Source organism: Talpa occidentalis, unplaced genomic scaffold (genome assembly GCF_014898055.3).
Source record: "Talpa occidentalis isolate TD23 unplaced genomic scaffold, MPIMG_talOcc4v2.1 talOcc4.6, whole genome shotgun sequence".
Lineage (NCBI taxonomy): Eukaryota > Metazoa > Chordata > Mammalia > Eulipotyphla > Talpidae > Talpa > Talpa occidentalis.
The window spans coordinates 44,235,319-44,263,187 of NW_023604972.1; the positions used below are offsets into that span (position 1 = coordinate 44,235,319).

The following is a 27,869-nucleotide window of genomic DNA, read 5'->3' on the forward strand; positions in this document are numbered from 1 at the left end:
CAAATTACTCTGATATGCAGTGACATCCCAAAGTCTAAACTTGCCATGAACTTCTGGGACAGGAAGCAGCAGCTGTTGGCAAATGCACTAATTAGGGCCATATTTGTAGCTCTCTTGGGAAGGATAATCGCTTTCTAGCTTAAGTAGGCCACACTGGGAGAACTCTTGTTTATTTGGGGGGAGGGGGGCATTGATCGTGCAGCTCACACTCTAGTAGAGAGCTCCCAGCTGTTTCATTGCTGGTAGGTAGCGGTGACAACCAAACAAAGAAGACTAGAATTCCAAGTGCTGACTTGTCTCACACTCAACAGACATGACAGTTTTTAACGTGTCCTCAGTGAGATGGTAAAAACAGGAAATGCTTGAAATGCTCCCACCAAATTGGGAGGAAGGCAAGCATCCAATGGGTGAAGCAAATGCTTCCTATTTAGGCTAGAGGATCCTGCCCATCTTTAGCCAGAACAATGAACACAAACGTAGAAGTTAAGGCCTTAATTGATGGGGTAAGAATTTTTTTTGAGAGATTTGGCCTAAAAAAAAACGAGGAATCAAAACAGAAAAATGTGCAGAGGCACTTGAGTTAGATCTGACTCTATAGAGATATGAAGATAGCCCAGTTTGATAAAGGGGTTACTACCAAGATTAAGAGCTGCGAGAGAGGAAGAATTGCACTGGTTGTTTTGTGGTTACTGTGGGATCACAGACACAGGGGCAATAAATGCCATCTATCAACTGGAAAGTGTGATACAAATTTGATGGTGGTGATTCATTATCTGTTGGACCTTGCTATGCAAAGTGTAGTCTTCAACAGTATCTTTGGTCTCACCCAGGAGCTGGCTAGAAATGAGATAGAATATGCTTTTTCTTTTTTTTTTTTAATTTTTATTTATTTATTTATTTATTTATTTATTTATTTTTTTGTTAATTTTTTTTCTTCAGCCAAGACAGCAGAAGGGATGGTTGATTGTACATGTGTTACATTCAGCCAACTGAGAACAGAACTAGTCCAGAATGTCACAGGTCCAGGGCAAAGGACCAAAAGGGACTGTTTTGGTACGAGCACGGTGGGTCTCTCAAAGGTGTTCGCAGCGACCAGATGGTGATGGATGTTCTAGATTCACTGAGACAAAGTTCTAGACAGTAGCATGCAGTCCAACAATTTGTACCAGCGTCCCTGGCCTCCGGCTTTCCTTATTTCTGTTTCTGTGGCTTCATGGGTGTTACTAGTTTACTTGGACCTCTGCCTCATCTTTCTTCTTTTGCGCTTCAGCCTGCGCATTCGCTTCTTCCTTCACTTGGCTCTCATGGCGCGGAGGCTTCCGGGAAGATGGCGCTAAGGCCGAGAGCTCTTTTTTTTTTTTTTTTTTAAAGGGGTGAATTAATTGTAGTAGAATGTATGTAATATAAAATTAACCGTTTTTAAACTTTTTCAAAGTATATTTAGTAGCATTAAGTATATTCACATTGCTGTGCAAACTCACTGCTCCATCTCTAGAACTTCCTCATTCTCTCAAACTAAAACACTATACTCTGTGCTTTTAAACAAGATCACAGGTGATTCACATGTATATAAAGGTTTAGGGAGCACTGGTCTAGGGGTTCCAGTGGCAGACCCTGAGGTAAACTCATTCATAGTTTATGATGGACACTGTGCTAAAGGTTCTTTATTACTTTTAAGCATTATCTCATTTAATCCTTCCAGCAACCTTATGATGCAGGTACTGTCATGAACCCCACCTTACAGATAGGGAAACAGTTAAGAAATTCACTCAAGGATGCACAGCTGGTAGGGGTAGCTCTGGGGCATCTCTTGGCATCTGAGATTCTGAATATGAGTTGTCCTCCCCCAATGCCTGGAAAGATCCATTTAGATGCTTATATTTCAGGATGTGCTGAGGAAAAAAGATGCCCAGATAGACAGAGGTGAGGAATAAAATAAGATCCTATGCAAATAAACATATTTTTAAAAGATTTGTTTATGTATACAAGAACTGGGGTGTAAGTCAGAGGTACGGGGGGGTAAAAGGATTCACCAGAGAGAGTGGGGAGCAGAACAGGCAAATGCACTGAAATACACTGCTGAGGGGAGCAGCAGGTGAGACAGGAGAGGTCTGGTGCCCCATGTGGGTCACTTCCTGGCTGGCCAGGGGTTGAACTGGCACTGCAGTGGCTGCTGATAGCTTGATAGTGCTGTCTTTAACCTCTGCGCCATCAGGGAGGCCCTGCAAATAAATATTTTTTCAGCTTTGCACAACTTATGCATTTAGCAGAGACTTGGAGAATCAGGGACTCAGCTTTCACAGCATTATTTTGTCTTTCGAGAAACTTTATTCTCTCTCTTTTTTTTTTTTTAAGATTTATTTATTTATTTTAAACAAGCATGGGAGGGTGAGATACAGTCAGAAGCACAGGAGGGTGAGAGGATTCACCAGAGCCAGACCGGGGAGCAGAGCAGGCAGAAGGACAGAAGCACACTGCTGAGGGGAGCAGCGGGCGGCAGGAGAGGTCTGTTGCGCCATGTGGGACCCTCCTCTGGTGTCCGGGGAGCAGCCGGGGATCGAACTGGCGCTGCAGAGGCTGATGGGCAGCTTCGCAACCCAGTGCTCAACTGCTGCGCCACTGGGGAAGCCCAACTTTATACTCTTAATCAAGATTTTCTTCCCTTTTTTAGGCATAGCAACTGATCCTATTTCTCTCTTTTCAGACCCATCTGAAACAAACAGGAAGCCCAAAACAGGAAGCTGCTGTGTGGAATTATGTGCCAGCTAAACAGTGTGGCTAGGCGCACTCTATCCCACCTCAAACCCCATGGTTTCGGGGCTCAGCATGACTCAGGGGTAGACTCCAGAATGTCTGACCTGGAATGTGACTCAGAAACTTCCTGGTCTCCGCTGCTCATATCTGAAACTAGAAGTTTACGATACTCAAACATTTTGGAAATGACAAATCCCCTATAAGGAAAAACACAATGAAAAAAATTCCATGGGAAATACCTGGAATTGCCTGACTTTCGTGTGAGCAGATGTGGCCATCAGACAATATAGGTGTGCAGCTGGACAAGGCCTGTCCTTCCAGGGAGTGAATACCTAGAAGTGTCTGGGGTCAATAAAATTTGCTTAAAAACTGCATGAACCAAGACAGTCTTCTAAATGATTGCTTAAAATGACTCACTGAACAAAGATCATTTAGACAAATGCTTCTCCACCCTGGCTGCACAAGAGAATCAATAGCTTGTGAGTGTTAAAAAATTAAAAAAGGAAAACCTAAACATGGAGACTCTGATTTAATTGGTTTGGGATGAAGTCCAGGTACTGGTATTTTTAAAGGTGTGCAAGGTTGAGAAACACTGAATTATGCAAAACAGAGCTAGTGTCCTATCACATTTGTATGCCCAGGGTCTAACAGAAGATCTGACACTTTATAAATGTTTTTTGGAATATGTGTGAGTAAATGGACTAGAGTTATCACAAAAAAAAATGACTGTTAACACTTGGGCTGTACTTTGTGGATTTCAAAATAGTTTTACATGTTTTTATTTAAGTCTCATGACTTCCCAGGAAAATAATTTGTGTGATGCCCATATTAGAGCTGAGGAAATTAGACTTAGAGATTAGATGATTTTTTTCCCCTAGTCCAAAACTTATAAATGGACTATAATTAACTCTTGTCCAGTAAAAAGCTTAATGCTCTCAGTCATTCTTATTTAGCATCAATTTTTCCCTGAGAAAGAGCATTTGACCAGTTCCTTTGGCAAGTAGGTCATTTATTTTCTCCCACCTCAACAATGTCTAAGTTTAAACAATGTTTATTATAGAAAAACTCAAACCAAAAAGAGTAAAAAATATAATTAACCCTCAGGCAGTCATCACCTAGTTTTAGCAATGATCCACAAGAATCAGCATGATTTCATCCATACATCCATTTCATCCACCATCATTTCATCTGTGACTTCACCCTCTGCTCCCCATTTTGAGACAAATCCCAGTAAATATTGGGTTGTTGGAAAGTCACGATGTATTTTTTTTCTATGCTTTTCAAGCAAAGATGTGTCATGACTTTCTGACAGCCCAATATTTCAATGTTTCTCTAAGGACTTAAAAACAAAATGATTACAATATCATTTCATTATTGTACCTTAAAATTAGCAGTAATTCCTTAATGCTATTATTATTTAATCAGTAGTCACACCTCTCTGAGGGCCTTTTCTTCCTAAGAAAGTCTTTGATTAGGAATCCAAATAAATTCCATACATTGCAACTGCTTGATATATCTCCTAAACCTCTTTTTTTAAAAAAAAAAAAGATTTATTTATTTATTTATACAAGCACTGGGTACAGTCAGAAGCGCGGGAGGGTGAGAGAATTCACCAGAGCCAGAGCGGGGGGCAGAACAGGCAGAAGGAACTTAGTGCACTGCTGAGGGGAGCAGCGGGCGGCAGGAGAGGTCTGCGCGCCTTGTGGGACCCTCCTCCGGTGCCCGGGGAGCAGCCAGGGATCAAACCGGCACAGAGGCCTCAAGCAGCTTCGCAAACCCGGTGCTCAACCGCTGCGCCACCGGGGAGGCCCTCTCCTAAACCTCTTTTAATCTAAAGTTTTCTACTTTGACTCTTCCTATTTTCTCTTTGTAAATTATTTGTTGAAGAAATCAGGTATTTGTCCTGCAGAGTCCCCAATCTGGATTTTTCTGACTACAAACTCCTGTCTGATTCACGCATTCCTTGGGCCCCTGTAGCTCTTAATATTTAGTAGGTAGATACAGAAGCTTTAAAACGGTTTGGATTCCCCCCCCCCCCCCCAAAGCTCTTTCCTAATTTCAGGAAAGTTCTGCATGAATTTAGAAATTTTGGAAACAAAATTAGGTGTCCAGGCTGGGAAGTTAACACGTAAATGCACAGCCCAGAATTAAGGGGCATGGCTTCCCTTCCCTTTTGCCAGGTAACTTCCACATTTCCACCTGGTCAGTGATAAGGCATCAGAGCATTTGCTTAGAGTGACATCTAGTGCCTCAAGAAATTATTTTTTTAAAGATTTATTTATTTATTTATTTATACAAGCACTGGGTAGTCAGAAGCGCGGGAGGGTGCAAGAATTCACCAGAGCCAGAGCGGGGAGCAGAACAGGCAGGAGGAATGAAGTACATTGCTGAGGGGAGCAGCGGGCGGCAGGAGAGGTCTGTGCGCCATGTGGGACCCTCACCCGGCAGCCGGGGATCGAACCGGCGCTGCAGAGGCTCGGGCAGCTGCGCAGCCCAACGCTCAACCGCTGTGCTACCACGGGAGGCCCTCAAGAAATTATTGAGATGTAATGGCTCTTTTTAAGGGAGACATCAAGCTATGATTTGGTTTAAGATATGTATTTTGGGTGTTGTTTTTTAATTACAAAATTATCTCATGAGCATAAGAAAAACTTCAAAGGTTAATTTTGGCAATTAGATTTGTTTCCAAAATTTCACCCAAAACTTTACTGGGGTGGAAGACCAGCTCATGCTAGAGCCTTGTGCCACATCTGCAGACCTTCCACGGTGTGATCCAGGCTACTCCCTGCTCTTGATGCTGAACCTGAAGCTGCCCCCTTGTCTTCTCAGCAGGGGGACCCAGCCCCTGATGGCCCACAAGCCAGAAGAAAGGCCTGAGGCGCATCAGGGTGAGTTCCCCAAAGCCTGCATCCCTGGCCATGCCCTGGACTGCCGGGACAACCGTAAAATTGCCCCAAGGAGCTGCTAGAGGCCCCAGCTCCAAGCCAGACCCCACATCAGACTTTCTTGTTAGACTATTTGGGAGGTTTTTGATATTTGGGGGGGTATTTGGATTATTCATCTAATCCAAAAATGTTTGACTCTGAATTAGCCTTTCATATCTGCAGTTATATCAGTCAAGTGGCATTTAAAGTCTTACCAATCAGCCTTTACTATTGCAGAGTAAACTAATTAAATCAGCAGTACTCACACTGGGTGTGCACTAGAATCACCTGGGGAGCATGAACCTCTACTGATAACACGGCCTCTCACTCAAAGATTTTGATTTAATTGGTCTGGAGTGGGGCTGCAGGCAGACTGTTTTATAATCTCCCTAGATGATTTTAATTAGCAGTTAAGGTTAAATCACTGAATTAGAGGTGTAATTTTGCTCCTTCTTCCTAAACACAATTTTTAAACTTCTTTTCAATTAAAACTCCCTTGAAACCAACCCCCTATTAATTCACTGTGCTAACTAATGAGAGACATTTGCTCCGCCTTGACTGTGTGTGGGGCGTACCCAGGACTTGGAGCCTGAGGGTATAGGCCGGCAGTGAGGGCACCAGAAGAAGGAACCAGAGCAACTGCCTCCCAGAAGCTGGTTAGATAGCAGAGCAGCCAGATGTGAATTTGTGACTGTGCTAGCTAGACTTGAGAAAGGAACTCGGGGTGAAAGAATCTTACCCACTAAGCTCTACTCAACCAGCTAATCCCAAGTGTCGAGCCCAGTTCTTTTTATACTGACTATCCCTTTACTCTGTGAAACTTTGTGACTTTCTGCTCTGTAATCTCCACGTTTGCCTTTGGTTGGAGAGAGACAGTCTTCATGGACTGCTCTCCGTAGTATTTCCCTATATAAGAGTGAATCCAGGGCTCTAACTCATTGTCTCGGAGTTGTTCTTTGGAAGCCTCAAAATACTTGTCTACCTTTGATCACAACAAAGTTGGGGAAGTTATTTGTGAATTTGAGCTGTCAGCACAACATATGTCAGAAGGTTACAAACACAAATTCACTAGTGTAACTAGTCACCTCTCAATAACTAAGAATAAGATAAACACATGAGTCATCTGTATTTAATAAAATATCTTAACACTTGACTGGGTTGTACTTGTAGGGATCCTTGGAAAACATAGTTTTCTTAGAGTGTTTTTCACCATGACCTTCCAGCACAGGTGGCCGAGTAGATAACATGTAGCCTTGAGATGTAGTCTACATGAACAGAGAGCAGGAAATAATATATCTCTATAAACTAGGCCTAAACTTGGCCTGTGTTGTTTTGTTGATAAATCACATAAGAGCTAAATAGGTTTTTATTTTTTAAGATTTATTTATTTATGCATACAAGAGCTGGGGTATAGGCCAGAGGTGGGGGTGAGAGGATTCACCAGAGACAGAGTGGGGAGCAGAAGGGGCAGACTGGCTGAAATACACTAAGGGGAACAGCGGGCCAGTCAGGAGAGGTCTGCTGCGCCATGTGGGTAGCTCCCTGGCAGGCTAGGGCTCGAATTCATGCTGCAGTGGCTACAGATTGCTTCGTAGTGCTGAGGCTTAACCCCTTGTGTCACCAGGGAGGCCCCAAGAGCTAATAGGCTTTTGTGGGCTTCTCTGGAGGGGGCTTCTCACAGCCTCTCACTGGCTGCTCACAGGGCACAAGGCAACTGCTACAAGCTCAGTTGTTCACATTTAGCCCCCTGGGGCTCCAGACACTGCCACTGTTGCTACCTGTGTATCTCCGGCTGCCTCGTGATAAATACTTGTTCTCGGCCCCACATTTTCTGACCTGTTTTCTCACCAGCCACCATCTAAAATCAGGTAAGCTTGTAACTTAGGCCCTAGACCTGGCGGTGAAGGTGGGATGGCACACAGATGAGGAGGAAACCTGACAACACTCGATGATGGACATTTCTGGAGTAGCGGTTGGTATAAGAAAATAAAGTCTTCCAGAACCAAAATATGTTCATCTTCTGTGCTGTGGAACAAATGATCATAAACTTAGGGGTTTAGAACATACATATCAACTCAATTTTTGTGGGTCAGAATTCTGGGCATAGCTTTTCTGGGCTGGCCAGGCTGCTTCTCATCTGAAGGCTCAGCTATACCTAGAAGAATCTGCTTCCAAGCTTCTCACAGCCTCTCACTGGCCACTCACAGTACAAGAGCCCCAACTGCCCCGGCTGGAGCCCCAACTCCAGTTGTTGCAAAATTTATCTCCTTGTAGCTGTATGACAGAGTCCCTCACTTTTTGTTTTGTTTTGTTTTAGTATTTTATTTTATATAATTCTAACATCATTTTTCATTTTTGCACAATGTATGCATTTTCATTTTGTTATATTCCCCATACAATTGCACCCCCCCTTATTTTGACCCTAATCCTTCCTCTCCCGCCCCCACCCCTATAGTGTGTCTCTGGTTTATAGTTGCTTGTTGATTTTGATTTTTACTTTGTATTAATTAGTCTTTTTCCTGGTCCCTTATTTAGGTTTTCTAGATTCCTGCTAAGAGTGAGACCATCCGGTATTTTTCTTTTTCTTTCTGACTTATTTCGCTGAGCATGATCCCTTCTAGCTCCATCCATGTTGCTGCAAACTGCATGTGTTTATCTTTTTTGATTGCTGAGTAATATTCCATTGTGTATATGTACCACATCATCTTGATGCCCTCACTTTTTGTAGCCAATCATTGGAAACCATCTTTAAATCCTACAGATTGCCCAAAATTCTTACCAGGTTTGTATCCCTCAACATAGCTACTTATTTCACCAAGACATCAAGAATCTCCTGCTCCAGTCTACTAACATGGAATTTTATACAATGTGATATAATCACAGGAGTAACACCCTCATCCCCTTTACCATATTCTATTGGGTAGAAGCCAGTTGAAGGTCCTGTCTGCATTCATAGGGAGGGGATCACACAAAGGCGTGGATATGGGGAAATGGGGAGTCAGTGGTGTTGATAGTCACTGTATGGTGTGTTTGCCACACAAGTCAAGGGAGCAGGGGATGCAGGAATTGCTTATAGTCAAACCAAACAGATGATAGGGTCCTGGAAAAGCTGGAAAGAACAGCAGGTGGAGCCAGTGGTCATGGATCCAGTTCCTGACTGTGTCATTAACCAAATCATAGCCAATTACCTTTTTGGACCTCAATTTTCTTATGTTACAAATGAAATGAGATAGGAGAGGTAGTGTAGGGTAAATGAAGATTGCTCAGGCTTTTACACTGTTGGCCTTGTGTCTGTCATCTGCAGCCTTGAATGCAGAAAGCGCTTGGCAGCGTGGGCTCGGGGTACGCATGCCCAATGGACACCTGGAGTATGGTGTGGGCATGTGGAAGGCCACACCTGAGCTGAGAGGCTGTGCCTATAAGGGTGTGGCAGAGGTCAGTGCAGGGGTGAACAGCCATGAGAGGAAGAGACTGTGAGTCTACACCAGAGAGAGCCCAGAGTAAAGATTCGTGGAGGGCTAGGAGGCCTGCCCCTCTGCCTGCTGGTGCCCGGTTGCCGCACTACAAGTGGCTTAGAAAGATCACTAAAAGCCTGGAAATGCCATTGAGGGCTCCAGGACTCTTCTTCTTCTTCTTCTTTTTTTTTTAAATACTGCCTCGTGGTTTTTTTTTTTTTTAATATTTATTTATTTATATAAGCACTGGATACAGTCAGAAGCATGGGAGGGTGAGAGGATTCACCTGAGCCAGAGCGGGGAGCAGCTTCACAACCCAGCGCTCAACCGCTGCGCCACTGGGGAGACCCACCAGTACTCTTCTTTACCCTCTGCCTGGATCCATAGAGAACCTAACCTGTGCTTGCGTCCACTAATAAAATAGCATGGAGCTCAGTTGTTCACATTTAGCAAAAACTAGAAATGATTGCACACAAAACTTGTAAATTCATGATAGTTTATTCTCAGTCCAGAAGAGCAAACATTAATTCAAAAGGATACCTGCACCCCATGTTTATTACAGCAGTATTTGCAATATGTAAGCTATGGAAACAACACAAATGCCCAAAAATAGATGACTGGATCAAGAAGATGTGGTATATATACACAATGGAATACTATTCAGCAATTAAAAAAGATAAACTCATGCCATTCACAGAAACATGGATAGAGTTGGAAGGGATTATGCTCAGTGAAATAAGACAAAAGGAAAAAGAAAAATATCGGATGGTTTCACTTATAGGAGGAACATAAGGGAACCAAATATGGGATCAGGAAAAAAAACCCAATAATGGGCCTCCCTGGTGGTGCAGCGGTTGAGCGCTGGGTTGCAAAGCTGCCGTAGCCTCTGCAGTGCTGGTTCGATCCCCGGCTGCTCCCCGGCCACCGGAGGAGGGTCCCACATGCGCACAGACCTCTCCTGCTGCCCGCTGCTCCCCTCAGCAGTGTATTTCATCAGTCTGCCTGTTCTGCTCCCTGCTCTGACTCTGGTGAATCCTCTCACCCTCCCGCGCTTCTGACTGTGCCCAGTGCTTGTATAAATAAATAAATAAATCTTTAAAAAAAAATTACTTTAAAAAAAAAAAAAACCAATAATAATAAATAAATAAAGTTAGAAGGCAACTATAAATCAGAGACATTCTGCAAGGGAGTGTGTGGTAGAGGGATCAAAACATGGTAGAGAAGAGCACAAGGGATTATGGTGATGATTCATGGGTGAATTGGTGGTGGGAATTTTATGGTAACTATACCTGAGAGGAGAAAGCATACATTGTACAAAAATAAATGATGATGTGTGTGTATATATATATATATATATATTATATATATAAAGGAAAAAAATGAAGCTTGGCATAATTAAAAAAAATAATGTGTCAACTTGGTCACAGGACACCCAGCTGTTTGGTTAAACATTATTTCTGATTACATCTGTGAGGGTATTTCTGGATAATCCTGGAATCAGTAAATTGAGTAAAACAGACTGTCATCCAATTTGTTGAAGGGTTGAATAAAATAAAGACTAAGTAAGAAAGAATTTTATCTCTCTGCCTGACAGTCTTCAAACTGGGACACTGTATTCTCCTGCCTTTGGCATCAAACTCAGATTGGAACTTAAACCATCAGCGCTCCTGGTTCTCAGGCCATCCAACTCAGACTGGAACCACATCATCAACTCTCCAAGTCTCCAGCTAGCTGGATGCAGTTCTTGAGATTTCTCGGTTTTATAGTCAAGAGAGCCAATTCCTTATAGTAAACCTTTTTAGAGAAAAATACAATACCCTTGACAAAATAATACTATTCCTGGAATTTCATTCTAAGAAAATGTAGAACTTAAAAAAATTTTGTAAAGCAAGGTATATATACAAAGTTTTTAACCATAGTTATTTATAATAATGAAAAACTAGAAATAATATACACGTTTAACAATTGAGGAATGGCTGAATAGATTATAGTGTATCTGTTTAAAAGGAAATCATGAAGTCATACTGTAATCATGAAGACTATGTAGTAACAGAAGAGTTTATAATTAGATGTGAACATATTTTTTAAAAGCAGAACATTAAATTATATAAACACTATAGTTATAATGCAAAAAAAATAAACAACGAATGAAATCCATGTTTGGGTTATGGTACAAACAATTTTTTATGATACTCCTTTACCAATAAAACATTTTTAAAAAACAGTAAGTCAGGAGGATTGAATTAATAGTGGTTTTTAACTGGAGTAGACTTTAGGATTTAAAATACTTATAACTAGAGACACACTATGGCGGCAGGGCGGAGGACCCGGGGAGAGGAAGGATTAGGGTCATAATAAAGGGGGGTGCAATTGTATGGGGAATATAACCAAAATGAAAATGCATACATTGTGCAAAAATGAAAAATGATGTAAGAATTATATAAAATAAAATATTAAAAAAGAGTAAAAAAATAAATAAAATACTTATAACCATGTTCTACTTTGTGAAAATTCTAAGATGGGTATAGGGCACCTATTATGTTTTAAAGCACTCACATATACATGCCATCCCAAATAGGTGATTCTGATACATATTGAAAAGCAAATTCTCAGCATAAAGTTGCACACATTAAAGGATCAATGCCAGTGATGAGCATGACATTGTTTATGAGGCACCTCATGCAATGGAGAGCAGGCTATCCTTGTAGGCATCTGGCCTGCTGCACACACTGTCACTAGATCTTATGACTTGAAGGGAATCTGAGGCACCGCTCTCTGAGCCAATTTCTCCATGAGGCGGAAAGCCTCCAGGAACTCAGTGATGGCGATGTGGCCATCTTTACTGAAGTCAATGCTCCGAGCCAGGCCACAGATGCAGTCATCTGTGATGTCAATGTTCATATGAGGGCGAAAGAGCTTCCGGGTCTGCCCGAACTCGTCCAGGGATATGAGCCCTTACCAGAGAGAGGAAGTAATCTCCGTGAGTCAGTTTAGTTTCCAGTGTTCATTTCCTCTTTAGGACATATGGTTCCTTTTCGGAATCATACAAAAACACCCAAGACCTGCTATCTAGTTTAAACTACCAAGAGTCCCACAAAACTAGTAGATCACAATTGGCTCTCAACTGGGAACAACTTTTGCTTTGTCCCTCTTGAGAATATTTGGCAATATCTGAAGACATTTTTGAATGTTACAACTAGGGTGGAAGTAGGGTGTTACAGGCATCTAGGAGATAAAGGTCAAGGATGCTGCTAAATGTCCTATAATGCACAGGCTAGACCTTAAAACAATTATTCAAACCAAAGTGTTAAGGTACCCTGAATAGTCATTCCAAGAATATACTAATTTATTCTGCTTATAAAAACAACTTTGAACCCATACACTTATGATCAATTGATTTTCTACAAGGACTCCAAGACCACTCAATGGTGAAAAATAGTTTTTCAACAGATGGTAGGGGACAACTAGAATCCACATGTGAAAGAATGAAGCTAGATTTCTACTGGCACTATAAACAAAAATTCAGTCAAAATGGATCAGACTTAACTCTAAGACCTAAATCTATAAAACTCATACAAGAAAACAGGAAGTCTTCATGACCTTGGATTACATGATGGTTCTTTAGATATGGTATCACAAGCACAAACAACAAAACAAAAAAGAAAAATTGAAATTTTTAAAATAAGAGCTTCTGTTAATCAAAAGATACTACCAAGAAACTGAAAAGACAACCCATGAAAACAAAGAAAATATTTACAAATCATTTATTTGGTGAAGCTATAGTACCCAGAACATATAAAGAAATTTCACAACTCAACAATTAAGGGACAAATAACCCCTGATAATGTGATGTCAAATGTCAATTTTTCAGGAAAAAAAAGAACAAATAACCTGATTAAAAGATAGGTAAAGGATTTGGATAGACGTTTCTCCTAAGAAGATATGCAAATTTCAATCAGCACATAAAAGATGCTCAAAATCACTAGTTATTAAAGAAATATAAATCAAAACCATAATGAGATACTCACACTCAGTAGGGTGGCTATTTTTAAGAGAAAGAAAATAATGTGCTGGTGAGAAACTTGCAGAAACTGGAAACCTCATACATTGTTGGTAAAAATATAAAATGTTATAGACACTGTGAAAAACAGGTTGGCAGTGTTTTGCCATGTGATCCAGCAATGGCACACCTAAGAATATAGTACAGAGAATTGAAAACATATGTTCACACCAAAAGTTGGAGATGAATGTTCATAGCAGCAGTATTCATAATAGCCAAAATGTGGAAACAATCCAAAATGCCTGTAAACTAGTGAATGGATAAACAAAATGTGGTATATCCACAGAATTGATAAGGATCCACTATAACAAGGAATAAAGAACTAATAAGTTACAATATGGATGAACCTTGAAAACATTATGCTAAGTGAAAGAAGCCAGACAACAAAGGCCACACACCATATGATTCCATTTATATGAAATGTTCAGAATAGGCAAATCCATAGAGACAGCAAGCAGATTATGGCTGCGGGGGGCAGGTGGAGAAGGGACAGGGAATGAACAGTGACTGTTATGAACACGAGTTTCTTCTTAGGGTATGAAAATGTTCCAAAATTAGATAATGATGGTGGTTATCAAAAATACTGTGACTTCTTTACAGACACATCACCCAAAGCAGTGATAGTGAAGGCAAAGATCTGCACAGCAAAAGAGACAATAACCAAAACAAAGAGAAACCCCACCGACTGGGAGAACATTTTTGCACACAACACTAATGATAAAGGACTGATCACAAAAATCTACAAAGGACTGATGAGACTCAACAACAACAAAGAAAATAATCCAGTCAAAAAATGGGCAGAAGAGCTAAAAAGAAACTTCTCTGAAGAGGAAATGCAAATGGCCAACAGGCATATGAAAACATGTTCAACATCACTTGTAATCAGGGAAATGCAAATCAAAACTACAATGAGATACCATCTTACACCAGTGAAAATGGCACTTATTAAAAAAAACTAGCAACAACAAATGTTGGCGAGGTTGTGGAGAAAAAGGAACTCTCCTGCACTATTGGCGGGAGTGTAAACTGGTCCCACCACTATGGAGAGCTGTGTGGAGATTTCTTGACCTACTAAACATAGAGCTTCCATATGATCCAACAATTCCACTCCTGGGTATTTACCCAAAGGACACAGAAACAGTAATTCCAAAGGGCACCTGCACCCCTATGTTTATAGCAGCACTATTTACAATAGCTAAGCTTTGGAAACAACCCAAATGCCCAAAAATAGATGACTGGATCAAGAAGATGTGGTACATATATACCATGGAATATTACTCAGCAATCAAAAAAGATAAATACATGCAATTTGCAGTAACATGGATGGAGCTGGAAGGGATCATGCTCAGCAAAATAAGCCAGAAAGAAAAAGAAAAATATTGGATGGTCTCATTCATAGCAGGAACCTAGAAAACTTAAAAAAGGGACCAGGAAAAAGAATAACTATAAGAAAGAAAATATCAAAATGAACAAACAACTATGAACCAGAGACACTCTATAGGGGGTGGGGGGCGGGGAAAAGAGGGCTTGGGGTCAAAATAAGGGGGTTGTAATTGTATGGGGAATATAAAAAATAAAATTTAAATAAAATGTGAAAAAAAATACTGTGACTACACTAAACCACTGAACTGAATATTTTAAATGAGTCAACGGGTATGTGAATTATATCTAAAAAAAAAAAAAAGATGTACTAATGTTCAGTAGTATTTTATCCACTGGGAGTAGAGTGTGAGAGTACACTTCCCTATACATTTTTGGAAACTTCTTGAACATCTACATAAAATATTTTGTAAAACTATTTTGGAAGCAAGATTGCAAAAACCTTTCTGTTCTAGGTATTCCTAATTATTTTGTGACTTTGATAGAACTGTAAAGGATACAGTGAATAATTATATCTAATAATTATTCTTCCTACAAAAAGAACCCAATTTGTTTCCTCCACCCAATCCATCTAACAACTGCTCATATTGCTCAAGTACTGTCCTGGTTTCTGCCATTTATAAGCATTTCTATCCCATTTCTACCAAAGTGCTTGAGAAGAGAACTAAAAAATCATAGAGGAGACTAAAGGGTAGTGAAATACTTGCTATATGTCAGAAGTGATAGGATAATGGGTGCCCTTAACCCAATGATCAGGCCTATGATCCTAAAAATATTCTCCAAGTTGGATCAATTTTGATAGTGTTTCCAGCAAATTTGACTGTATATTCTGCAAGAAAAAAATTCATTTTCCTTTTCATACCTTACCTTTAGGCTTGTCCTAATAAATAATTAATACACAATCCACCCTGACAATAAGATACTCTTGAAAAAAACCTGAAAATGTTTTTACCATCCCTTCAAACCTCCAACCCACTTACACCTACCAAATAAACAAATGGTTTAAGAAGTACCTGGCCCATGAAGAAAATGATCTTTAAATTGACCATGGTGATGGTTGCACATATCTGCCAATACACTAAGAACCACTGAACTCTACACATCAAATGGATTAATTATACGGTATGTGAATCATATTGCGATTAAGTTGTTTTTTTTAAAGTTCATAGCCCAAAGCCTCACATACATTATACATTCGACAAGTATTCTTTGAAAAAATAGTTTTTTTTAATGAGGGAAGCAGCATGGTTCAAGGAAGTCAGACATATTGATAACTAGGTTGTATGCCTTTGAAGCTCTATAATTTCAGGCAGGTTACTTATGCTCTGTGCAGCAATGTCGTCATAGGCAGAATGCTGCAGATAATACCTATATCTCAGGGTGGTTTTGAGGATAAACTCAGGCAACATATGTAAATCATTTACCACAAAGTCTATTTGACTTTGTGGTAATAGTGGTAATAGTCTACCACTATTACCACAGGTAATAGTGCAAAGAAATTGTTCCCTCTTTTTCTTTCCTATTCCCTTTTGGGTTCTCAATAGCTGATTGTTTCTCGTTCAAAGTTCCCTATAGGGGCCTCCCTGGTGGCGCAAGGGGTTAAGTCACAGCACTATGAAGCTATCTGCAGCCACTGCAGTATGAGTTCAATCCCTGGCCAGGGAGGTGACCCACATGGGCAGCAGACCTCTCCTGTCTTGCCTACTGCTTCCCTCAGTTGTGCATTGCAGTCAATCTGCTGTTCTGTTCCCCACTCTGTCTCTGTTGAATCCTCTCACCCCCACCCCCACCTCTGGCTTGTATGCATAAATAAATAAATCTTCAAAAAAAAAAAGTTCCCCATAAGGGACTTCTTGGTGCACAATGTTGCCTAACCCACTGTTTTCACACATTTACCTCATGGCTCAGTTGTCCCTTGGCCAAGTCCTCCAGTCAGGACCTGTACTCCAGTCAGCTGTCTGCTGAGTTGCTCACCAGCTGCGGCCTCAGCATCCGCCATGGCAGGCCAAGACGCAACACAGACTCCACAGCTGCTGCCCAGTCGCTCAGGCTAATCAGCCCTGCAGGCAAGAGCTGCTTATTGACTTGTCACTTTATAGTTTCCGGCCCAAGAGAACATTTTTATCCTGACATTCTTCTTACTATCTACAGGTAATAGTAAGAATGGGCACGGTCACTATATTTATATAATGGTCACAAAAGACTTGTCTAGATACCAGGGTTGCCAATTAAAATGCAGGATGCCCAGTTAAACTGGAATTTCATACAGCCCTAAAGAATAAGTATGTCACAAATACTGCATACTTATTAAATGCTTATATCAAAAAATAATTTGTTGTCTCTCTGTAATTTAAATTTAATTAGTCATTCCATTTTTATTTGTTAATTCTGGTAAGACTACTGGAATCATGCCATATTCCTGTAAATCATAGCATAAAACATTACACATATATAGTGTTAGTTGTATGTGTATGAAAAGATATTGCCGTGAATTTATGACAACTACTGTGATTTTTTTTGTTTTTTAAAGATTTATTTATTTATTTATTTATACAAGCACTGGGTACAGTCAGAAGCGTGGGAGGGTGAGAGAATTCACCAGAGCCAGAGTGGGGAGCGGAACAGGCAGAAGGACTGAAGTACACTGCTGAGGGGAGCAGCGGGCACGGCAGGAGAGGTCTGCGCGCCATGTGGGATCCTCGCTGGTGACTTAAGTGGCGCTGCAGAGGCTTCTGGCAGCTTCGCAGCCCAGCACTCAACCGCTGTGCCACTGGGGAGGCCCACTACTGTGATTTTTAATACTGCAATATCTAATGAAGATCCATTAGACACTTCACTGAGGTGAGAAAAAAATAAAATCTCTAACTCAGATAGTAGAATACATAACAGATAAGCACAGACTTAACTACAAAAGGCCAAATCTTTGGTCTTTTGCTGATCTTGGATATATACTAACAAACTGCCCCATCTATTGTTTTTTGCTTAGTTCTGATCTTTTTTTTTCTTTAAAGATTTATTTATTTATTTATACAAGCACTGGGTACAATCAGAAGCGCGGGAGGGTGAGAGAATTCACCAGAGCCAGAGAGGGGAGCAGAGCAGGCAGAAGAACCGAAGTACACTGCTGAGGGGAGCAGCAGGCGGCAGGAGAGGTGTGCGCGCCATGTGGGACCCTCCTCCGGTGGCCGGGGAGCAGCCGGGGATTGAACCAGCGCCACAGAGGCTGCGGGCAGCTTCGCAACCCAGCGCTCAACCGCTGCACCACCAGGGAGGCCCTGCTTAGTTCTGATCTTATCACCCTCCTCTTCACTGCATTTTTTTTCACCATCTCCAACTATATTTAGCCCAGTTCATATTCTGTTAAAAGCTGGGAATTTAAAATTTTATAAAACATAGCTGGGATAATAAGTTGAATAAAATGGAAGAAGTTATCTGGAGGTTCCTCAGTCTACTAAAAATGGAGCTACCATACGATCCGGCAATTCCACTACTAGGGATCTACCCAAAGGACACAAAAACAGTGATTCAAAAGAGCACCTGTAACCCTATGTTTATTGCAGCACTATTTACAATAGGTAAAACCTGGAAACAACCCAAATGCCCAAAAATAGATGACTGGATCAAGAAGATGTGGCATATATGCACAATGGAATATTATTCAGCAATCAAAAAAGATAAACTCATGCCATTCACAGCAACGTGGATAGAGCTAGAAGGAATTATGCTCAGTGAAATAAGCCAGAAGGAAAAAGAAAAACATCGGATGGTTTCACTTATAACAGGAATATAGGGGAACCAAATAAGATATCAGTATAAAAAATAATAATAACAGTACAAAACACAACAAAGCAAAAATAGACAATTATAAACCAGAGACTTACTGTAGGGGAGAAGGAGGGAGAGGGATCAGAGGGAGGGAGGGAGAAGCACAGGGGAAGTGATGGTGCACGGGTGCCTTGGGGAAGGAAATTCTATGGGACTCAATATGAGGGGGTGGGGGGGAAGTAAATACTGTCTAAAATTTTTTTTAAAAATGATAAATGTTAAAATAAATAAATTTTAAAAAATGGAAGTGATAGAGGACAAGAATAGAAAAACTGGAAAGGAGGCCTCACAAGACTAAACCCTGACTCACACAAGGAGGTGGGAGTCGAGGGGAATAACATGACCATTAACCCAGCTGCAGAGGTCGTGACCCTTAGGCACCAGCACATTTATCACAAGGCAGGAGACCCAAGCAGGATCAGACTGCTAGGGGGCATGGAGCACAGGCCTGAGGGTAAAGATATGGAGATTGGGCCCACCCTGGAATCTCTCTCTGATCCCTTTCTAGTTTAGCCTGTTACCCAACATCAGCAACAAGCAGGCCACTCCACGGAGGAGTGAGCCCTCCCTAAGAGAAAAGGACTATGTCCTGCAGTCTCTGTATAGGCTCGGGGCAGCACTCCCACTGCCTGCCTGTCACTATTCAGGTTTCTCTTTTCACCAACTTTCTCCTTCTGCAGAGCAGAAGCCTCCTGCCTGCCCGTGACCTGTACCATGCCGGGACTTCTCCTCACTGACCTCTCTCAGCGGAGGCAGCTCTCCTCAAGGGCGCCCGCCTGTGACCATGCAGGCCTTTCTCAGCAAAAACTGTCCCTTTCCCTTTCCCTAATAAGCCTGTTCTTTAAATATGACTAACGTCTCTGTCTCGTGGAGAAACTTGCGGCCGAAACAAGAGTTCTGATGAATCTGTTACAGGGCAGATCCCGCTCTAAAAGGGTTTTGCCATCTGCTGCATCGCATCAACACAAAAGGAACATTAAAGGAACTTTAATGCACTTAGGAAACAATACAGAAAAGACAAAGAATCTAGTTTCTAAATGAAGCACCCAAAGTTACCCGTCCCCTCGAGGGTAAAACTCCATCCAAATGGGATTGGCCCAGAGCAAGGCCCCAAAGCCTGCCACAAGTCTAAGGCATCTTCCTGTGGGGACCTACAGAAAAGGATCAGAAACAAGCAGACAAGTCTGGAGGGAAAAAAGCAAAATCAACATCAAGACAAAAACTGTCATTGTCACCTCCCCACGGGTCTCTCACCCACATCTGTGTCACCCAGTCCACGACCAAAAGGCAAGCATAGTTTCTTCATGTGTCTCTCTGCTCCATGCACCTCCTCCAGGTCTCCTTCTGGCTCCATCCTTCTTCCTTCCTCAGTCTCCTCTGCAGGGTCTTCTCTCCCTGCCCAGCTCCACCCTCCCTTGGGTGGGGCAGGAAACCTGGAACCTCCCCCTTTCCTGGGGACCACCCTGTTACAATACCTTTCCCAGTGTGAACCCAAGTGTTATAGGACAGGGAGAGGGGCAGCCCAAGCCCCGCAAACCTGCCTATTCTAAATGGGTTCTGCCATCCGCCGCATCAACACAAAACATAGGAGACTTTAATGAAAAGGAACTTTAATAAAACTAGGAAACAATACAGGTAAGGCAAAGAGTCTAGTTTCTAAATGAAGCAACCAAAGTTACCCGTCCCCTCATGGGTAAAAGTCCATCCATATGGGATTGGCCCAGAGCAAGGCCCCAAAGCCTGCCACAAGTCTAAAGCATCTTCCAGTGGGGACCCACAGAAAAAGGTCAGAAATAACCAGACAAGGCCGGAAGGAAAAGAGCAAAATCAACATCAAAATAAAAGCTGCCATTGTCACCTCCCCATTGGTCTCACCCACATCTGTGTCACCCAGTCCACGACCAAAAGACAAGCACAGTTTCTTCACGTGTCTCTAGGCTCCATGCGCCTCCTCCAGGTCTCCTGGCTCCATCCTGCTTCCTTCCTCAGTCTCTTCTTCAGCTTCTCCTCTTCCTGCTCAGCTCCACCCTCCCTTGGGTGGGGCAGGGAACCTCCCCCTTTCCTGGGGACCACCCTGTTACACAAGGACCCCGCACGCTACAAAACCCCATCAGAAGGAGTCATCACAGGGGTTGTCTAATGTCTCATGAACAAAAGTCATTTGTTCATTCAACCAATATTTAGTCACTAACCATTGTGAGACAAAGATTTTTTGACTAGCTTCCTTCTATGAATATGTCCCTTGACTGTTCTTACCAGTTTTCTCTGCATCGAGTCTCTCAAATTCACTGAGAAGATCTGAAGAATGAGCAAATAACTTTTTCCGCAGAGCTCTCAGAGCTGATTCCTCTACCCTGCTAATCTTGGGACAAAAAAGGAACATTTTTAAAAAATTGGTATAGAAGGAGTCACGGGTTTGTGTTACATTTCTTCTCTCTTTTTTTCACATCTCAGTTGCCCAAGAACTGTTTCTGGAGAAAGAATCCTTCTCTAATTTCTCCCCACTGCTTCTCCACCTTTCCTGCTGTGTGCAAATAGGATAGTCTGGGGTGCTGCTGTCCTCCCTGTGTCAGACAATGGTTAGAACAAAAGCTGTGGAGAAAGACCACTTGTGTGGCAAAGTTTTGTAATTATGTTGTATCTCAAATTCCCCATCTGCAAAATAGGGATGAAAATGTTACCTGCTTTATAGGATCATTTTGAAAATTAAATAAGTAAGTTTATGTAAAGCCCGGCACATAGAAAGCACATAGTTGAAGTTAGTGGACAAGTGTCTTTGGGGTTAATTAGGTGATACTATACTTACTTTAATGCAATCAGTGAATATTTCAGAACTAGGTGCTCTTTAATTATCTTTTTTAAAATGTTATTTATAGGATCCTTCACAGTGATTCCTTTTGTAATGACTACACCAAAATTATAGAATCATGGCATTCCTAGTGCCTAAAGCCCACCCCGGAGACTCTAATTTGGTACGGATAGGGTAAGGCTCAATGGTTGATTTTTTTTTTCTTTTAAGTTTTTTTTTTTTTAAGATTTATTTATTTGTTTGTTTTGTTTGTTTGTTTATACATACAAGCACTGGGTACAGTCAGAAGCGCGGGAGGGTGAGAGAATTCACCAGAGCCAGAGCGGGGAGCAGAGCAGGCAGAAGGACTGAAGTACACTGCTGAGGGGAGCAGTGGGCAGCAGGAGAGGTCTGCGCACCATGTGGGACCCTCCTCCAGTGACCGGGGAGCAGCCGGGGATCGAACAAGCGCCGCATAGGCTGCGGGCAGCTTCGCAACCCAACCGCTGCGCCACCGGGGAGGCCCTGATTTTTTTTTTTTTTAATCAAACTTCATTGATTCTGTTGCATGGTAGGTATGGCTATTAATTGGTGGTTCAAATTTTTCACATAATACCTATTTTGAGTGATATTAGCCTTGATTTTATAATGAGTTGAGTATTTATCAACTCTTAAATATTCAATTACTCAACTGTGATTAAAAATAATACATTTTTGGGCCTCCCCTGGTGGCGCAGGTGGTTAAGCGTTGCTCTGTGAAGCTGTCCGCAGCCTCTGCAGCGTCAGTTCAATCCCAGCCTGCCGGCGAGGGTCCCACATGGCAAGCAGACCTCTTCTGCCGCCCGCTGCTCCCCTCACCAGTGCATTTTGTCAGTCTGCCTGTTCTGTTCCCTGCTCTGTCTCTGGTGGATCCTCTCACCCTCCCGCACATATGGCCTGTACCCCGGCTCTTGTATAAATAAATAAATAAATAAATAAATAAATAAATAAATAAATAAATAAATAAATCTTTAAAAAATAATAATAATACACTTTTGTAGCACTCATATAGGCAGATGTTAAATATTTTCACTGGATTTATCCTAACTTTGTTTGATTTCTAATTTAGTTCACCTACTAATTAAAGAAGTTTCTTCTATAGTAACAAAACATTTATTAGCATCCTCTGGGACCATCTGTCTTCTTAGTGACAGGCAGTACTACATCATCAAGTGAGTGAGTTCTGAAGTAAGACTACCCAGGTCAAATCTTTCTTTCACTGCTTATTTGCTTTGAAACCATGGGCTAGATAATTTAGCCCCTGTTCCTTTAAGATTTCATCTATAAAACTGATACTAGTAATGTGATGTGTTTCATAAATTTGTTGTGAGACTATGAATATATATATATATATATATATACACACACACATTCTTTTTTTAAAAAAGATTTATTTATTCAAGCATACAAGAACTGGGATACAGATGAGATGTGTGGGAGGGTGAGAGGATTCACCAGAGACAGAGCAGGGAACAGAACAAGCAGACTGACTGAAACTCACTGCTGAGGAGAGCAGTGGGTGAGACAGGACTGGTCTGCTGCGCCATGTGCGTATCTCCGTGGCCAACTGGACTGGAACCCATGCTGCAGAGGCTGTGGACAGCTTCACAGCGCTGCACTCAAACATCTGTGCCACCAGGGAGGCCCTGCATATACATTCTTTATAATAACATTTCGTGTACAGTCAGCTGTCACCTAAGGTTAGAACTCAGAATCATCTCAGCAGATGCCACTTAAGTAATAGTAAATGCTTCTTTCCCAGGTAGAAAGGGGCATTGTAAACAAATCCGTTCACCAAATCTCCAGATTTGGTTATAGTTATAAGTAACACAAATCCTAAAACACAAATCTCAGGATGAGATAAAATAGAAGAGTGACACAGAAAGACTTAGGGGTCTGATCCATGGGCTTTACTCAAGATGCACCCACTGAGAATAATTTCTGTAGGGAGTAAATGTAATACTTTTATTAATAATGGGTAGGTAGATAGGGATTTCATAATGTGGGGAGAAGGACAAGACCTCTGCTAAAATGTCTATTCTAGACCTTACCACTGACAGAACTAAATGCTAAAATCTCAGAGTTTGAATAAAAGTAGACACCTAACACTTCAAAAGCTCTAAAAACACTGGACTTCAGTTTTTCTAAAAATCATTCACTGAAAAGTCTTGCCTCTGCCACATGATTAGCATGTGGGTGGCCTTATTGACTTGATACTGCACGATGTGCGAGGTCAGGGCTGGCCCCAGTGTGACATAGGCACCTTTGTTACTGCCAACTTCATAGTAGTTGGAGGCAGAAAAGATGGTTAACACCTAAATCAAAACAGAAGAGAAACAGACATTCAGGGTCACTGAAGAGCTCACCTGCAATCCTGAAGAAACCAACCCAATTCCTGGGGCTGCTGTTTCTCTTTGACCTCATCTATAGGGGGTTGTAGTTGTTGCTTTAAGTTATTCATGCTAATAGACATGATTTGGGACCCAAGTAATAAAAATTCTAAATTCTGACAGGAATTCACAACATGTATCCATCACATTTTTATCCCAAGTAAAAGGAGGAGTCATAGAAAGCACTTCATTTGCTCCAACTTATAGGCAAGCTGGGTGTGATCAACTGGGATGGTCATCATGGGCAAGCCAGGTAGTCAAGCTGGTGTGGGCCTCGCAGCAGTTTCTGACAGAGGCAGAGCCTTCTGAGACGCTCTGGGAGAATGTTTTTATCATTCTACATTTTGAAATGCTCAATGTGTGTCTCAGAGATTTACAATGAATGTGGGAAATAAAAGATTCTCAGAAGTACTGTAATATAGAACTTGCATAGCCATGTAATCGATTATTTCTTATATTAGTTAATCTCAAGCCTTTGTTTTCCCACACAGAAACCTGTTATTCTCCTGGACAGTCAGAATTCCTGGGAAAGCACTCATCCTGGTAGCATTAGCTAAGCTGGCATTATAGGACCTGGAGAAGCCCCCAAAATTAGTGAGGGCTTTAATTCCATTCCTGAGAAGATAAACAATCCAGAATCCCTGCCTGGTGGGCAGAGTGTATAAATCCTGTCACCTGTAGTGCTGTTTGGGACAGGTGACAATGAGCAAGGTTACAACAAATAAAGACATGGCTGGGAAAACACTGGGCCATATTTCCTCTCATTAAATGGGACCACACCTCAAGCTGACAATAGATCTGAGGCATACAGCAGAGGAGGGGGAAGGAGACAGGTCAAAACATGAGAGGAAAGAGTGCAAAGGACTGTGGTGACGGATCACGGGTGCGATGGTGGTGGGACTAAACCTGAGGGGAGAAATCAAATACTATCTAAAAATTAACAGATCTAAGATAAAAATAAAATAAAATACATAAAAAATAAATGGGGTCACATCTCCCCTTTATTCTCCTCTGAGGGTATTGATGAGCAGTGGTCTCAATCAAATTTTGACTTCTAAGTTGAAGAGAATATAAAGATGGAAGATAACAGACTAGTTGCTCTGAGCAAGTGGACAACACAAGATAGAGCTGACAGTGAGAAGCCGGGAGACTTCACACCTGCAGCCTGGGAGCGCCGGAAGGACCACCCGAGTGCTAAGGCAGAGAACCCACCTTTCGACTGTGGCAGAATTCATAGCCTTCAGGTTTGCACTCATGTGAGCGGATCATGAATTGCAGGTTATATTTCTGCAGCAACTGTTCTGTCACATTAGGTCCAAAATAACAGCCTCCCCCACGAACGGTGTTGGCTTTGCAGCCCTCCTGAGCCATGGGGTCACTCCACAGTATATCTACCACCTGGAGAGAGACCAAGGGATGTTATTTTCTCTAAAAACTACACTGGGGTGTAGGCCAGTGGTGTGGGGTGGGGTGAGAGGATTCACCAGAGTAGGCAGCAGAACAGGTGGAGCTAATGAAGCACACTGCTGAGGGGAGCAGTGGGTGGGACAGGAGAGGTCTGCTGTGACATGTGGGTCATCTCCCTGGCGGGGGATGGAATTCAGGTAATAGGGTGGCTGTCGGTTGCTTGATAGCGCTGAGACATCAATCCCTGCGCCACCAGGGAGGCCCCAGATATTCATTCTTATGAATACAGGAAGAGGAAAAACAGAAGGAAGAAGATGAAGAAGATGAAAATATTTGAATTAAGATAAATTCCCATGCAATCCATACTCAGTATAGATTTATAATTTAAACTCCTGAAGTTCCAGACTTTTTATTACTCACAAAATGAGTGTGAGTATGTGAATATCAGTTGGCAAGTACATATCCACTTTATTTATTAAAAATAAATCTTATGTGAAAGCTCAACAAGTAAAACAGACCAAAAGGGAGCTGTTCTGGAAGAAGCTCTGATCCTACCCAGGGCTCAGGCAGTGCCAATAATCCAGGCTCCTAGATATTTGTCCCCAAAGCAGGTGGATGTCCTGTGACTGGCAAAAATATCTCTCATGCAATGTATCCCCAGAGCCCCAGAGGTGGTCTTGGAAAGTACAACTGGATAATTTACAGACTAAGGTAATTTCAGGATTTTCTAGAGCATTTGTACACAAATGAAGTAAATTTTCTAGCAAAATCCAGATTCTACCTAATTGTTACTCGTCAGGAAAACACTGATGGCCAGACTGACATGAGTCATTTGGAATAAATGGGTGTGTTTTGGCTGTTGACACCTGATAGTTTCTAAATGTACTTTTAAATCTTTTTTTTTTTAAGAGTTATTTATTTGTTTGTTTGTTTGTTTGTTTATTTGTTTATTTATACAAGCACTGGGTACAGTCAGAAGCGCGGGAGGGTGAGAGAATTCACCAGAGCCAGAGCAGGCAGAAGGACCGAAGTACACTGCTGAGGGGAGCAGCAGGCGAGACAGGAGAGAGCTGATATGCTATGTGGTCACCTCCCTGGCCAGGGATCAAACTCATGCTGCAGTGATTGCAGTTAGTTTCATAGTGCTGAGACTTAATCCCTTGGGCCACCAGGGAAGCCCCTCCCTCCCAAACCTTTAATTAGTTTGGGCACTGTGAAGTTCAGGATAGTTTAAAATCCTCTACACCATCCCCCTTCCCAAGAGCACAACCCAGACTTCTTGGGCAACTCTTGCGCCAGCGTTGTGCAGACTAAACCCTAGGGTGCAAGTTCCAAGTACACCAGGCTGTTAAAACTGCACGTAAACAAGGCAGTCACATGGAGAGAGAGGCCAAGGGCATCAAGGCACCAGATTGACTGAAGAGCTGATTTAGAAGGGGAACCCCCCCAGAGCATTACAGACAAACTACCTGACTGGGTCCTTTGCAAAGTATGATGAACATGATAAAATCACAAGGAGAATAAAATTCTGGGATAATTTGTTATACAGCAATAGAGAATTGCGACAAGACTTGTAGAAATGACTTACAAAATTACAAAATGAATTGAAATCAAAATGAAAAAATAGAATCTAAGAAGCAAAAGGCAAACTAGTAAATCTAACCTAGTGTAAGTTGGTGGCATAACCAGAAAAAAAGGAATTATTTCACATGACTTGAAAATTCAGTAATTTCTTTGCACATCTCTAGTGGATATACCTGAAGGGTAAAAAGTACTAAAGAAATTTAAAGAGTTTTCAGTAATGAGACTGTTTATAATATGTAAATCTTATTGCCATAAGATTTATAATATTGTTGTGATTATTAATCTGAAAATATTATTTATACCTTGTAAGACAAAATAAAAATACCATATTAATGTCATTAGGGAAAAATATTTTTAATAAAGAAGAGACAACATATAATAAGTTGTTAAGTAAAAATACTGTGCTCCTGAATATAAATTGGACATGATGGTCTGTACAGGTTATACCTCTATACCTGAAATGCTCTCTCACCCTCTTTTTGCCCAACCTTATTTCATTCACTTGTGCATGCACAGTTTGTGAGAAACCCCAATGGACAACATGGACTACTTAAGTATATATGAGTTCTGAAATATAATTCACCACCCCTAAGATTATCAGTTGAGCATTCTGGTTGTCAATTCACAAGAAGGAAAAACTATTTTCAAGAGTCAGCCTGAGCAGAAATGGAACAGTTCTCTTCATCTACCCAGGGAAGCCCCTCCCTGTGCAATGTAGGCTTTGGGATACCCACAGCTAGTATGGGAGATTGGAAGTACATACCTTTCTCTGCATTCTGGAAAGCAAACTGATGTTGGGTTGAGATGCCACTTCCCATAGTGTCAGTGCAATATTTCTGCAAGATGAAGGCAGCAGGTGCATGGAAGAGTGAATTGCTTGCCTGGGGAAAGGTTGGGGTAATCTGCAATAGAGCAATTCAGGCAGGTAGGTAGTTCAGGTGGACCCAGCTATTTATACACTTTGTCTCCCATGTCATAACAAGGTGAGACTGTGGTGTGAGAGCACCTCCCTGGCCTCTAGGCTCAGTGTGGGAATTCTGAGAAATTCCAGGGCCCTGAAAATTCCCTCTATTGGTCACCTCCCAACTCTGTTATGTTTTCAACCTTTATGTTGGTTTTCCTATCCAATCTAGAAACTTACAGAAGTCTCTTCTCAAAGAAATTCTTCATCATCCTCATCCTCATCATCCTGTGATTCCCTATATCCCTCTCACAATAACCCAATCTCTTTTTCTCACATCCAGATTTCTCTTAAGAGTATAC

At 41.6% G+C, this 27,869-nt stretch overlaps 1 protein-coding gene across 1 annotated transcript in view; it reads right to left on the bottom strand.

The window, feature by feature from the left end:
- Positions 1-27,381, bottom strand: part of PPEF2 (protein phosphatase with EF-hand domain 2) — a 50,179-nt gene extending 22,798 nt beyond the window's left edge. The window contains 8 exon segments of the mRNA XM_037529313.1: positions 11,903-12,087; positions 15,332-15,375; positions 15,377-15,402; positions 16,470-16,633; positions 20,655-20,760; positions 23,385-23,540; positions 24,828-25,013; positions 27,370-27,381. Coding sequence (XP_037385210.1) covers positions 11,903-12,087; positions 15,332-15,375; positions 15,377-15,402; positions 16,470-16,633; positions 20,655-20,760; positions 23,385-23,540; positions 24,828-25,013; positions 27,370-27,381 — 879 coding nt within the window.
- Positions 27,382-27,869: the final 488 nt, after the last annotated feature.